General features: G+C 41.5%; 1 protein-coding gene across 1 annotated transcript in view; it reads right to left on the minus strand.

Annotated features, from left to right (window-relative positions):
- Window positions 1-13,491: 13,491 nt before the first annotated feature.
- The window catches only part of CEP112 (centrosomal protein 112), a 297,346-nt gene continuing 296,125 nt past the window's right edge, over window positions 13,492-14,712 (minus strand). The window contains exon 26 of the mRNA XM_029912219.1: window positions 13,492-13,560. Within this exon, the coding sequence (XP_029768079.1) occupies window positions 13,492-13,560 (69 nt within the window). The remainder of the gene's footprint in view (window positions 13,561-14,712) is intronic.

Genomic DNA, 14,712 nt, shown 5'->3' on the forward strand with positions numbered 1-14,712 from the left:
CCTGGCATGGAGGAAATGTCAGCATCACCTTGGTCTTGTGCGACGAGGAGTGGAGGGTTGTAAATACGATTCCTTGGTCCAGACTCTGCACAACACACAGCGTTTGTGTGACTTTTCTGACAGAATATCGTCACAGCACGCAAGTGAGAATGAAACCAAACAAAGAGGACAATAAGGGACAAAGAGGCCTCGGGCCAGGTCTACATTACAATGTTTTGTTGGCACAGCTATGTCGATGAGGAATGTGAAAAAAACCACGCCCCCTAGTGGCCACAGCTACACAAACCCCCCCAGTGTAGATGCAGCTATGTTGATGGAAGAGTGCTTCTGTCAGCATAGCTAATGATGTTTGGGGAAGAGGTGTTACTATGCTGACAGAAAAACGCCATCTGTTGGCATAAGCTCCGTCTACACTAGGGTGACCCGATGAGAGACGTGAAATATCGGGACGCGGGGTGCGGGGGGTGCCGGCGGAGCAAAAAAAAAAAAAAAAAAACCCAGAGAGCCGGCGGCGGAGGGGAAAAAAGGGTGGAGGCTGAGCACCCACCGGCATCTCCACGCCCCGCCCCCCCCGCACCAGCTCGCCTCCGCCTCCCCTGAGCTGGCTGACGCGTCCTGCTTCTCCCCCCTCCCTCCAGCGCTTGTGCTGCCATACAGCTGATTAGCGCAAGCCTGGGAGGAGGGGTGAGGAGGAGGAATGCGGTGTGCTTGGAGAAGAGGCGGGGCCGGGGCGGGGATTTGCGGTGGGATCCAATGGGGCAGTGAGGAGGCGGGGCAAGGGCGGGAATTTGGGGAGGGATCCAATGGGGGGGGCAGGGGCGGGGCCAGGGCGCGAGCAAAATATCGGGACAATTCGCGTCCCGACCGAACATCCGTTGGGATGCGGGACAAACAAGTAAATATCGGGACAGTCCCGGTAAAATCACGACGTCTGGTCACCCTAGTCTACACTAGGGGGCTCTGCTGGTATAGCTATACTAGCAAAGTATTTGTAGTGTAGACAAAGCCATTATCTGCGGCTCCTTTCTCTTCCAGAGCTAACTTCAACTGCCCACTACTAGGCTCAGAACTGAAAATTTTAATAAAGCTAATGTAATACATAGGTTGAGAAAAGAGTGTCTGTACATCTGGGTCTAGTGCTTAGATTATCCACAAATACAGAGTTTGTTTTTAAAAGTCATATGATACATGGAGTACATAATCAGCAGTAACCCAAATTTAGGTGAATTAATGTAAGAATACAGTTTAGATATTAGCATCCAAGTATTCGGGTACGTCACTCATGAGAAGTTGTACAGAGGTTTGGATGTGGAAAGCAAAATATATCAATGAGTGGAGATTGTCCCTCAGTAATTGAGAATTAGGGTAGGTTGTCCATTTAGGAAATACAATCTATCAAATAGGGCAGTAGTCCAACCTCTGAATTAGCATAGCCCCTTCTATGGGAGTGACTTCTTCAATAAACTGGACTGTCCCCTTTTACCAAGTTTCTTCCCAAACCAGATCGAGCTCGTGGGGCCTCATCCAAAGCCCATTTAAGTCAATGGAAAGTGTCTCATTGACTTCACAGAGTTTTGGATCAGGCCCCTAGTGCACAGAGTTGTCGAAAGCAGATAAGATATAAACAAGAGAGACAGGGTGACCAGACAGCAAGTGTGAAAAATCGGGATGGGGGGTAATAGGCGCCTGTATAAGACAAAGTCCCAAATATCGGGACTGTCCCTATAAAATCGGGACACCTGGTCACCTTAAAGAGAGAGGATGGCGAGGAGGGGAGTGAGACGTTAAATGTTGGGATACAACTGGCTTCCTCTCTCCTGCCTCCCATGGGAAGAGATAGGGGAGAGAAAGAAAGAAAAAATGAAATCAAACTTTCACTCCATGGAGTTCCTAGGGATAGTTTTTCAAAAACTGCTGATTCATTTGGCTTCTCTGGGTAAGTTGCAAATTGGTGCCGATTGCACTATCGGCGGCGGACTGGAATTTCAAAACCATTTCCTTGAGGGTTCCCAAAAGACTCATGACAAGCTGCCTAGCTTGCTCTGCTAGCTTCTATCAGCGCTCCATCTTTGTGGTGAGCTTTCACCGGCTCATGGGACCCACCTCACAACTTTCATACTGTTAATTGGAATTAAAAAAAGGGGAAAAGCACACACTGCCCAATTACCTGACAATGAGGTTCTTGGCCCTCTAATTCTGCCATTGATTGAGTGCTCTTTGTAGCTGCTTTTACCACCTCATTACCTTGTAGCTGGGGTGGAGCATTTCATTTAATCTTTCGGTAACTTCTGTTTCCTCTTGGGAAATCTTTAGTTGCGCGGAACTGTCTGCTGTTTGTATCCTAATTGGTGCTGGGTTTTTGATGCTTTGTGCTCAGAGTCACGGAACTTCAGACCAATGTTGCACAGAGTTTCTGAGAACTGACTCTGCTGACCTGACAGCTGAGAAAACGGAAGACTGTTCTTTCATTATTTCTGGCCTAGGCACACATGGGATGTGCTGGGAATCATTCAGAAGAGCCTGGTTTTGTGAAAATTCCACTCGGATTTAGACTCTGCGTGGGGTTTGGATAAATCCACATAAGCTTTGGTGAAGCCTTTGAACTCAATCATAGAAGTTTTTGAACTTCACTCATAGCTGCTTTTAACTAGTGGTGTCATTGCAACTACATACAAAATTAACAGGGGCTTTGACACCATAAAATACGAACTCTTTAACACAGATTGACAGTTTGGAGCTATTACAGGCAATCATGCTAGAAGAAATAAATGATCAGGAAGCGGAGCTTTCTGAAGATATGTCTACACTGCGTTTTAAAACCTATGGTAGCAAGTCTCAAAACCCGGGTCCTACTGACCCACCCCTTCCCTGGGCTTCAGAGTCGAGCCTGAACATCTACACAGCTGTTTCTAGTGCCTGAGTGGGAGCCACATGTGCCTGAGGGTAAAGACTCGCTCTCAGAGTCACTGCTCTCAGAGTCACTGGTTTTAAAATGCAGTGTCAACATACCCTGAGTGTTTTATCTGATTTAGATACTGTGCCCTCAATGACCTTTATCTTTCAACGAGCCAACTGAGGAACAGGTTTCTAGCAATGTAGCAAGCCATTCTGTAGTTAAGTTTTTTGGTGACTTACCTCCTTTAGCGTTCAGAACACTTAGAAGAAGGCATGAAGAAGGCATTTAGCGGAAACATTTGTCTGCAGCTTTGCTTCATTCATTCATTTTTAAAATTCACTTGGTGGCAGTTTGGTATTTATCTGAACACCAAACACAGGTGTGAATGTCCGCAACTCCCCTGTGAGGTAGCGCAGTGCTATTATCCCCAATGTACAGAGGGGGAACTGTGGCACAGAGTGACTGTGACTTGTCCATGGTCACACAGCAATTCTGGGGCTGAGCAGGGCATTGAATTCAGGTTTCCCAAGTCCCAGATAAGCTCCCTAATGACTGGACCATCCCCTTCTACTAACAGACAAGTAATACTGATTAGAGCTAAGCACTTAGGAAATTACAATTCAAACTTCCTCACTCTACTTCACCAATGCAGCTTGATCCCAGCCCACAACACCCTCTGCTATTCCAGGCCTGAGCCCTCATGTGACAGGGCCTGGAATAGCAGATGCATGTGTCCTGACCTGCAGTTCTCCTGCTCTTCCAGCCCAGGGTTTCTGTGGAACAAAGAAGGGAAACATCTCCTCACTATCTCCCCAAACATCTGTACAGTAGCCATAGCAAGTGTATGTATTGCAAAAGTGAACAGGTGGTTGAGCTCAGCTGGAACAGTAAGAATATAAAAAAGGCCATACTGGGTCCATCTAGCCCAGTATCCTGTCTTCCAACAGTGGCCAGTGCTAGATGCTTCAGAGGGAATGAACAGAACAGGGCAATTCATCAAGTGATCCATTCCCTGTGGTCCAGTTGCAGCTTCTGGTAGTCAGAGGTTTAGGGATACCCAGAACATGGGGTTGCGTCCCTGACCATCTTGGCTAACAGCCATTGATGGACCTGGCATCCAGGAACTTATCTAATTCTTTTTTAAACCTAGTTATACTTTTGGCCTTCACAACTTCCCCTGGCAATGAGTTCCACAGGTTGTGACTGTGCACTGTGTGAAGAAGTACTTCCTTATGTTTGTTTTAAACCTGCTGACTATTAATTTAATTGGGTGATTCTTGGTTCTTGTATTATTTACCCCTTCACAAATAACTTCCCTATTTGCTTTCTCCACACCATTTGTGATTTTATAGACTTCTATCATATTCCCCCTTAGTTGTCTCTTTTCTAAGCTGAATAGTTCCAGTCTTTTTACTCTATCATATGGAAGCTGTTCCATGCCCCTAATCATTCTTGTTGTCCTGCTCTGTACTTTTCCGAATTCTAATATATCTTTTTCGAGATGGGGCAACCAGATCTCCATGCAGAATTCAAGGTGTGGGCGTAACATGGATTTATATGGTGGCATTATGATATTTTCTGTCTTATTATCTATCCTTTTCCTAATGGTTCCGAACATTCTCTTAGCTTGACTGCTGCTGTACATTGAGCAGGTGTTTTCAGAAAACTAGCCACAATGACTTTCTTGAATGGTAACAGCTAATTTAGACGCAATCCTTTGTATGTATATTATGTTTTCCATTTTGTTGCCCAGTCACCCAGTTCTGTGAGATCCCTTTGTAATTCTTCACAATCAGCTTTGGACTTCACTATCTTGAGTAATTTTGTATCATCTGCAAACTTTGCCACATCGCTATTTACCTGAACAGCACTGGTCCCACTACAGATCCTTCCTGTTGTTTACCTCTCCACTGTGAAAACTGACCATTTATTCCTTCCTTTGTTTCCTTTTAAGCAGCTACTGATCCATGAGATACCTCTATTAGTCTGGGGCACGAGGCATTCTTAGTGGAGGGCCCCCTAAAACTTATTATCCCCCTTTAGAGCACATTGCAAAACCTGTCTAAAAATCTACTTCCTTAGGAGAGGAATGAAGTGAGGTGTGGTGGGGGAAGGGAGATCTCAGGCTTTGTGGGCTGGAGAGCACTTTAATGTTGGCATTGGATCAAAGGGAGTTTGTAATCTTTGAAAGCACAATATTACATTCTTTATGCACTCAAAGCTTGGGATAGGAGCAGTGATTATGCTAATTTATTTACATATGGAAGTGCACACACACACATGTACAATTTAGCACTTCTATCTTCTTTCCATCTGAAGATCTCATTGTGCTTTATAAACATTACTTTAGCCTCTCAATCTCTTAGAAGAAGCGACTGTTCTCGTGTTGAAACAACATGCTGACTGAGTCTACGGCAGTTCGGAACAGGATTCTGCTCTCCCAGTTCTGTGCCTTAAACACAAGACCACTCCTACCTATAAAACCAATTTTGGAAAAGTGAAGTACCATCTACTATACTGGGGGGATGGGTTGAGGGAAGCCCAGTCTTATGTATATATTTAAGAGAGGCCTGCTTAGAATATTTTTCCACTGATCTATAGATCCACATCTGTATTGAAATGTCAGCTCATTCAACACTGATGAAGCAAATTAGTAGAAGACAAGTGAGCGTCCCAAATAAATGTAAGGATATTCCTAAATACAATTAAACACAGCCCTAATAAAGATTCAGGCTCCAACTTTTTTGAGGGTGTGTGTTCATGAAATAGAAATGGGCCCATTAACTTTCTAACAAACATGAGCCCCCCACCCCAATCATTCTCTTATAAACCCTCTGGCTTATTTCCTTGTTCCAGGAAGCCTATTTGAAGAAAGGGACTTTATTCCATTTTATGCAGAGATAATGAGTTTCAGTGTCAAGAAAACAAACTGGTCCGTTATGAAGTCCAATTTGTGGGTTGTAGGTTTTGCTCCTTGGTCCACTGAAGTTCATATTAAAACTCTTATGGGTCTTCAGCTGGGCCAAGCTTCTGCCCTTCAGAGTAACCATCAATCAATCAGTTACCGTGGTGTTTGGAATCCTTAGTATATGCAGCTCCAAAGACAATGAAGGGATTGTAGTACAATATAGAGTATACAGGAGAATTTTATCGTAATGCATAATCTTGAATCATTTCCTTGGCCCTTGAGATACAAATGTGGATATCTGCAATGTAGCCGCTGTGTTGAGTTGTTGATTTTAAGTATTAGAGCACACCCTGCTGTAACCCTATGCATTTTACATGGCATTTTCCTGTGCAGAGGATTTCCCGCCTGTTGAAGTAGTGGTGGAAAGGAATACAGTTTCTTAAAACAAACAAACAAATAAATAAATAAAAAATTAAGGATTACTTTTGACAGTAATCCACTGTCTCCAAACTAATTTTCTTTCCTTATAAAAGCTAAAGGACAATGAAATAAGTCTAAATAAATATGGCTTATTCATAACATCGGGGAGCTCTAGTCCCACTGCATTGTTCCATGGTAAAGGACAAAGATATTAAGTAATATTCTTTATAGGCTCAGGATCACTTTCTCAATGACAGATTTCTTACAGAATTAGGAATCCTCTTCTAGATATTTTGACTAGATCACACTTCTGCGGGAAACATGATGTTTAGGGACATATCTACCTTCACAAATGCCCTCTGTGTATCTTTGATTTCCCCACTAGTTAAATGAAAGAACCTGTCATAAAAGTAACCATCAAAATTCCACTGTCTGAAGTCATATACAGCTGTAGGACATTTCCAATTATGCAGGAAAGGGGTCGAGAGAAAGGTGAAAAGAAAGGACAGTGGATATCAAAAGGGATGGGATGGAACTGGCTGTAGATTAACCAACAGGGGGTGAAATCCTAGCTCCACTGAAGTCCATGAGAAAACTCTCATTGAATTCAGTGGAGCCAGAATTTCATCTTGGGTCATGATCTTGAAGACTTTTCTTAGGCAAAGCTTGACTAATTTGAGTTCGGGGGCAGTTTTGCTTGAATAAGCCTAAATCTGGCTCCCACTGAAGTAGTGGTAGTTTTATATCAAAATCAGTAGGAGCAGAATTTGATCCTTAGTGAGCAAACCTGAGACATAGAAGCTAGTAAGTTAAAAATGTTGCAAGTTTAACTTATCTACCAAGTGTGGGAGATAACTATCCTATCACTTAACTCATTCCATGAGCAGGAACATGTATATTTGCTTGGTTTTAGCCCTGTACAATAATACCAATCTTCCATGTCGATTCTGATGCATCAGCTCACATTTTAAATTTATATTCTTCCCCTCCCACTGAGCTCTAGGCCTCTAGAACATATGGAATAATGATGAGTCAGCCTATACATGATATTGTTTTAGGCTAGCATTTTCAAGTGCCTAAATCCCACTGAAAATCAATGTGGTCTGGCCACTCGACTCCCTTTGAAAATCCCAGCTTTAATGTTAAATATATATTGGTCAGTGAGAACAGAAACTCCTGGTACTATCAACAGTAAAAAGTTCAATAGATGTTGGGAAGTGGAGAGGTAGGAAGACTAAGCAGTTTATAATGCTGAAGTGTAACTAATGAAGGCCTCAGGCCTGATTCTGATACAGTTTACACTTACACCATTTTAATTCAAGTGTAGCTCCACTGAGTTTTAACGGAGTTACTTCTGATTTACACTAGAGTAAAGAGAGATAAGAACCAGGCCCCAAGCCTTTAATGCCAGTGGCTAAACAACTGATCATCATGTGCCATCACAGTGTACAATGCAGCACTTATTGATAGAGATTGGTTCATTAATGGCTTTTGGTAGAAATAAATTGGTCTGTATGATGGTTTTCTACCACCTGTTCTCTGATTGTTAATATCCCTTTGATTATTTCAAAGATTTTGAGTATAAACGTGTCAATGAAAATTCAAGTTCCTTTGTTGTGAATAACAGAATTATGAGAAGTCACAGAAAATTCTCCATTCCCCCATATTTTATAATAATAATTAATGGAGATATCCCATCTCCTAGAACTGGAAGGGACCTTGAAAGATCATCGAGTCCAGCCCCCTGCCTTCACTAGCAGGACCAAGTACTGATTTTGCCCCAGATCCCTAAGTGGCCCCCTCAAGGATTGAACTCACAACCCTGGGTTTAGCAGGCCAATGCTCAAACCCCTGAGCTATCCCTCCCCCCTACCAATGTCCCCTTGAAGCTAGAAAAGCACCCAAAACCTGGTAACCAAGCGTAGCAGTTTATAGGGTAAAATCTGCATCAAGAAAAAGAGGGGAATCTGAAATACTCACAAATGGTAAAGCAGGTACACTACACAAGACCTGCACTCCTTTATGTTATGGTTCGCTATAATGAAAGATATTGATCATGTTGTGGCAACAAATGGTAAAAAAATGACATTCTGAAATGCAGACTTGGTGGTCCGGCTTATACATTATTCCAAATTCTCAAATTTCACATATAACGACTGTGTAATTGCTCTGTAAGAGCCTGATCCTACAAAGTTATCTGTTCTCTCTCATGTGAGAGCACGTTTGCAGGATTGGGCCCTTAATCAGTCCCCTCAACGCTTATCATCCATAAAAGTAATTTCAAATGTAGGAAAAAAAGTTTTACTTAATTATCTTCGTTTCCTGGTTTGAACTGACCAACTTTGCATCTTTCACGGGCTTTATCAAAGAAGCCACCAGCACAAGAGTACATTTCATTTTAAGTGGGCTTTAGTTGGTGGACTTAAAACTGATCATGCATTTTAGTTTCAGTAACTTGCAATTTCTGCACTCTTTGATAATGCACTTTAAAGAGCAAACGTTCTTTAATGACAAGGTTTAAAAGAAACGACATTTCTGAACAAAATATCAAAGCTGAGAAAAGACAGTTCTTTTTAAAAAAAAGAAAGAAAGAAAGTACGAATTAAAATGACCTTGTGTTCTGAAACTTTTTCATATGATACTTGATGTTCTATCTTCCCTTTCTACCATCAGAATGAGACGTAGTAAAATTAATTAGTGCCTAGTGCCTTCAGTGAATTGTGATTTGCATTAAGATAATTTTAAAAAGTCAGATCCCTGCTACATTCTCTATTAAGACTGCTTATCACTGGGTTTGATGGTGGGTGGGGGTTCTATCCCTTTTCTTCCAACTTTGAGAGAAATAAACATTTGTTACATGTATCACAAGAACTGTAAGCGGCAGTGAAACAAAGTTTCACCTTGATAAGGGCAAGGACTCCCTCACCACTGGTGAATGATTTGATGTCTCTTTTAAAAAAAATTATTTGTGTGATTTTTTAAACAGAATTAAACAGTCATCTTTCTACTGCAACAAATCAGTAAAATAATAATGCACAAATAGAGCCGTAATCAAGCCACAAAGAAGCCTGCTTTGTTACAGCTTGTTTACGGTGTGGTGAAATCAGCCACTTTCAGCTGACAAGTCTTTTGCCAGCAGGTGAAACTGGGGTAGAGGGTCTTGACTAGCCAGTCAGCAGTAAGAGTTACAGCCGTGAAACCAACTGTTACCTGATAGTTAATCACATCCCGGTGTGATACCTCTTGATCATATACCAATTACAGCGAAGGCACAAACCTCAACTTTTTTTTAAATGTAAGAAATGTTTTAAAAATTATAGCAATTCATTTTATGGGGTGAACCCCAGGACCTGGTTTAGTTTACCCTTGGCCTCCACAGTACTTTCTCCATGAGGGGAGATCATCTCAATTCTGAAACACGCAAATTGACCAAGCTCTGCTTTTCTCGCTCGTTCTTAAACTGTTTGTTGAGATCATCACTGACATTAGCAACCCATTTCCTTCGTACATAATGAAATTCAGATCTGCATTCAGTCTACTCAGGGATCCATGTGCAACGGAGCTTATGTGCATTAGTTTGGCTACTCCACTGATTTCAAGAGCCCTAGAACCACTCTAATAGGTGCAAAAATATTAGCAGCATGCTAATCATCAGAAACATCTCATTTCACTTGTGCTTGGGAAAAGAGGTTTCATCACATAGATGCTTCTATCTCAGACCCAACACAAAGCAATTTACAAAAGCTAATCCACTCAGTTCATAATCTGCAACTCAGTGAACTCTTGAAATTTCTTCTGAAGAGTTGAATTAATGTTGCCGTACGTCTTTCTGAGTAAACAGTTTTTAATTTTTCTACCCACAACAAATTAAATGTATCTTGGCACATCACTCCTAGTAAAACACACCATCGCCCAAGGCAGGGCTTAGTGGCACCTGTTGCATCACTTCTCTGATTATCTGAGAGCTATGAAGAACCTTTATCCATAAGCAGTGGGATCACTAATTCAGTGTTTCCCAAACTTGGGACGCCGCTTGCGTAGGGAAAGCCCCTGGCGGGCCGGGCCAGTTTGTTTACCTGCTGCGTCTGCAGGTTCGGCCGTTCGCCGCTCCAGGCCAATGGGAGCTGCTGGAAGCGGCGTGGGCCGAGGGACGTACTGGACGCACAGGCCAGGACCAGCCTCCCAATTAACAAAGCACCAAGCAAAGGTGGAGAGGTGATGTGTGGGAAGAGAGGGTGAAATCTGGCAGAAAGTTGCCTCTCCCAATGGTCCTGCTGCCAAGAGGTGGGGGTGGGTATAATCTGGTCTGCCAACAAGTTTCCTCCCTCATTTATCTAGATGCCAGAAGGGAGAGGATACTGGAGCAGCCTGTGAGCTGGGGGCTCAGCATGGATGCCACAGTGCCCCTAGAGGTCAGCTGCATCGCTGTTGCTTAACAACACAGGCCTTTTCATCATCAAATCTCTTTACAAATAGCAATACACCGGACCCTCGCTAGAACGGGTGTCTATATAGCGCGAATTCACATATAACGCGGTCGCGGCCATGGATCCCAAATTTAATTACTTTAATTGCAATTCATTTTAATGCGGTACCGCGCATGGATCCCAAATCCCACGTTCTAGCGAGGGTCCAGTGTACATTAATGCTTACACCACCATTCTGAGGAAGGTATCTAAGGATTATCATCACCATTTATCACTGACAGGGAGAAGTTCAATAACTTGCCCAAGGCCATTGTCAGTAAATTCTTGTCTCCGTATCCTGTGCCCAGACCACTAACTGTGTCATTTTTGCCAGAGGTACACAGAGGAAAAAACAGCTGGTTTCTTATATTCCCCACTTCTCAGTTTGTGGATTAAAACTAGCTAGTAATGGCCATTCTTGAACAATATGAACAACAGAAAAGAAGAACCCAAGCTTAGAAGGTGATGGGTGCCTCCAGGTAGGTGCTGTGTGCTCTCAGCTCCCATTGCTTTCAATGCCTCAGAGCCTGTAAACCCTTAGGCACCTGCTAGGATTTAAGCACATGGGTAGCCCGAGTGACTTCAATGGGACTACTCAGATACTTAAAGTTAAGCACATATGTTTTTGCAGACTAGGGGCCTTATTTGCCTTTTATCTTTTCAAAATACACCATATAATTCAATGCGTTTTCATAGTAAAGAACCCTGTCCTGTGGCTGCCTCGTCCAAGTAATGCCCACTGATGGCCCTTAAAGGCCATTAATCAGAATAGTGACTGGAGGCAGCACTTGTGTGAAGTTTCCGAAGTCAGAAGAGGATTTTTCCCCATGAATACATCACGGTATGTAAAACTCTCACAAACACCATGCCTATTTCAGCAAATGAAATGTTCAGGGACCACAAACAATGTCAAAACAAAAAAGTACAAAATAATATTTTAATATTATGTAAAGATATGAACATGAAAACAATGTAAAATATGTTTTAAAAATATTGAATAATAATAATAATAATAGAAACATGATTTTATCATGTATAAAATTGAATAAAAATGATATTAGGAAGTAATAGCAAAACCAATAGTCGAGGGAATTTAGTTTCGCAATAAGTAAATTGAGCACACACACAAACACACTTAGTATACCAAAATTGTAAATCTGTAATAAGATAATGGTAAAAAATAATTCAAGTAAGATACAACTCAAAAAATACTGGCATGAAGGATGGATGTGCTTTCATGAGCTTAATTACATTTTCTGTGCTAACAAAACAGCCACTGATCTCACAGTTTAATTTACAAGATCCAAATCTTCAAACCTGCTGAAAGATGTCCATTTGTCACTTGAACAATTTCCTCTGCTCCAGCAGTTACCTAAAAATTAAAATGCTCTCCTTAGTTATATCTTACTATTATTTGTATTAGAAAGTGCTCATAGGCACGAAACAGGATCTAGCCCCTTTATGCTACGTATTAAACACACATATATTACTGCACTGAAAAGCTTATCAGGTATTCCCAAACACTGCACAACATTAACGAAGACGGGTCTGCTAATGAATCAGTGTGAAGATAATACTCCCCCCCCCCACCTTCCCAAATAAGCATGAATTTAGTCCTTGTGAAAGATTCTGGCCTGGTCCTCTGTTAATCACAGAACAGCCTGTAGCAGTACAAGCTTCTCCAAACTAGACTGCTAATGTGGCTTAGCCTTAGGTATATCTATTGGAATACAATGGTAAAGTTAATTTTCCTACCCTTCTCTTCTATTAAGAATGGCACTAACGTCATTACACATAAGCCACATTCAACTTTTGGTCAGTATTGACCTGGATCTAAACCTATGACTGGATCTATATACCATTATCAGTCTCTTAGCCAGCTAGTACTCTGTGTGAAGACACTGACTGACTGGCTCAGTGGAAACTTTTGGGCCAAAAGCATTGCTGTGTAATTCCATTGCTCTCCATGGAGATATGTTGGGGATAAATCAATACATTGAATCAATATGTTTATCTGACAATGTCTCCTATAATACAAAATCTCAGGGAGAAAATATGAACACACACAGACACACACACACACACCCCTGTACATATTTTATCACCACTCTCAGCTACAAATATACAAAATGTTAAAAAGTCCTTTTAAGATTCATATTTTCAGACTAGTTTTTATATCTTACATGGTTTTCATTAAAATATCTGCTGTTTATATGTGCACATCCTGTTCTTTGCAGAAATCCTGATGTGAGATATACAATTATCAATGAACCCTATAAGGACAAAAAACCTCAATGACCTTGCTTGGAAGTTTCCTTTTTCCCAATCATCCATGTGAATCATTTACTCTAAGGGCACAGAGAATCTTTTTATTGCTGTTGCAACACTTGTAGTCATTTATTTTGGATGGTGTACAGCTCTGAAACAAATCTAAAGCTCATGAAGATCCTGTACTTTGAATCTGTGAGCGGTAATATTCAGAATTGCATCATCGTTTTCTCTGTTTAAAAGGCGGCAGCATCACCGCAGACCTGCAGCTGTGCACTGTGCCCCTGTCTCATGAACATGGAGGCAAAGCCCAGACTTGTATTGCACCTGCAAGTTCTCTAATCTTGCTCTAATAGTACTGACTAAGCAGTGTGGTTAGAAGAGCTGGGTGACGTCTCAAAGACAGCTTGTTTACTGAAAATAAGGTTCTTTTTAAACTGCAACCATATGTAAGCATTTTAATTAAGCTGTAAAACTTCAATAGCTGAGACCCACAGGTGTGAAATGGTACAAATTGATGAGAAGATACTCATTTACCTTCTGGTGTGGTACACATTCAGTTCTTCTTGTAGGACAGATGCTCTCTTCTGCAGAAAGTTTACCTACAAAACACATCCCATATGAAAGTGGTGTATAAAATCTTAATGAATCAATTGGTACTTATTTCACAGAGACTGACTTTACTGTCTAAAGCCCAGTTTACACTAGAGAAACCTCAATAGCACCTTAGTCGTGAGCTGGATTTAAGCATGATGCTTGACTGCAAGTTGCTAGTGTGGTTTCCCTGGCCTGTGTACCCACAGCATTAATCCTGCACCCTATCCACTCAGTCAGGAGCCAAGGCAGCCACGAAAACTTTTTGGACTCAGAGCTATACTGGATAATGTAGCATGTGGACTAAACATGGGACTGAGAATCTGAGTTCTAATCCCAGCTCTGACGCTAAATCAGTTCACTTCTCTACCTCAGTTTCCTCATCTGAAATATGGTGAAAACACTATTCCACTTTCTCACAGGGTGTGTGAGAGAATTAATGCTTATATTATGTAGCACTACCATGTTAGAATAGCTTACAAAGAGCTCATGGGGGTGTGCAGTGAACAATTGTGGCAATGCATTTTAAACTTTACTAAAGTTTTAGAAAACTTTGCTGAGCGGTGAATATTTGTTCATTTTTAACAGTTCTTGGTCCGTCACCCCGGAACAATTAATAATCCTGACAGGTGCAAGGATTCCACTGCCGTTCTCCTCTGATGTTTTCAAACTGGAATTTCAACAATTTTCAAAGACGAGGACACCTGTGCTTCAGAAGAGAACCCTGCTTACTGAATGGTTTGTGACTACCATATATTGCTGCAAATGAAGCCGGCAGCTACGTGTTTCTGCATTAACACCCAGTTTTAAGAGTCTGGAGTTACTTTTAGTCCTTTGAAATGCTGCTGATCCAAAAGAAGCCCTGCAGGGGTATATCAGTTTCAATTTTAAAAAACAAAACTCACTGTAAGGTGAAGTATTCTTATATCTGTCCCAATGGAATGCTTCCTACCAGACAAAGTTAACAGTAAACCATACTTTTAAATGGCCTTTTACTATCAACTGGAAATAGATCATCCTGGTAGATCCTTAACCCTTTATTGGTCTGCATGACTTTAATCAGAATAAATATCACTACCACTGGAAATTCCTTTACATGCAATAAATAAATATCTGCAATCGTAACTATTAACTTGTGTCACCTTTAGCATGTGGGAATA

This window comes from Terrapene carolina, unplaced genomic scaffold (assembly GCF_002925995.2).
Source record: "Terrapene carolina triunguis isolate 2854851 unplaced genomic scaffold, T_m_triunguis-2.0 Scaffold192, whole genome shotgun sequence".
NCBI classification, from domain to species: Eukaryota; Metazoa; Chordata; order Testudines; family Emydidae; genus Terrapene; species Terrapene triunguis.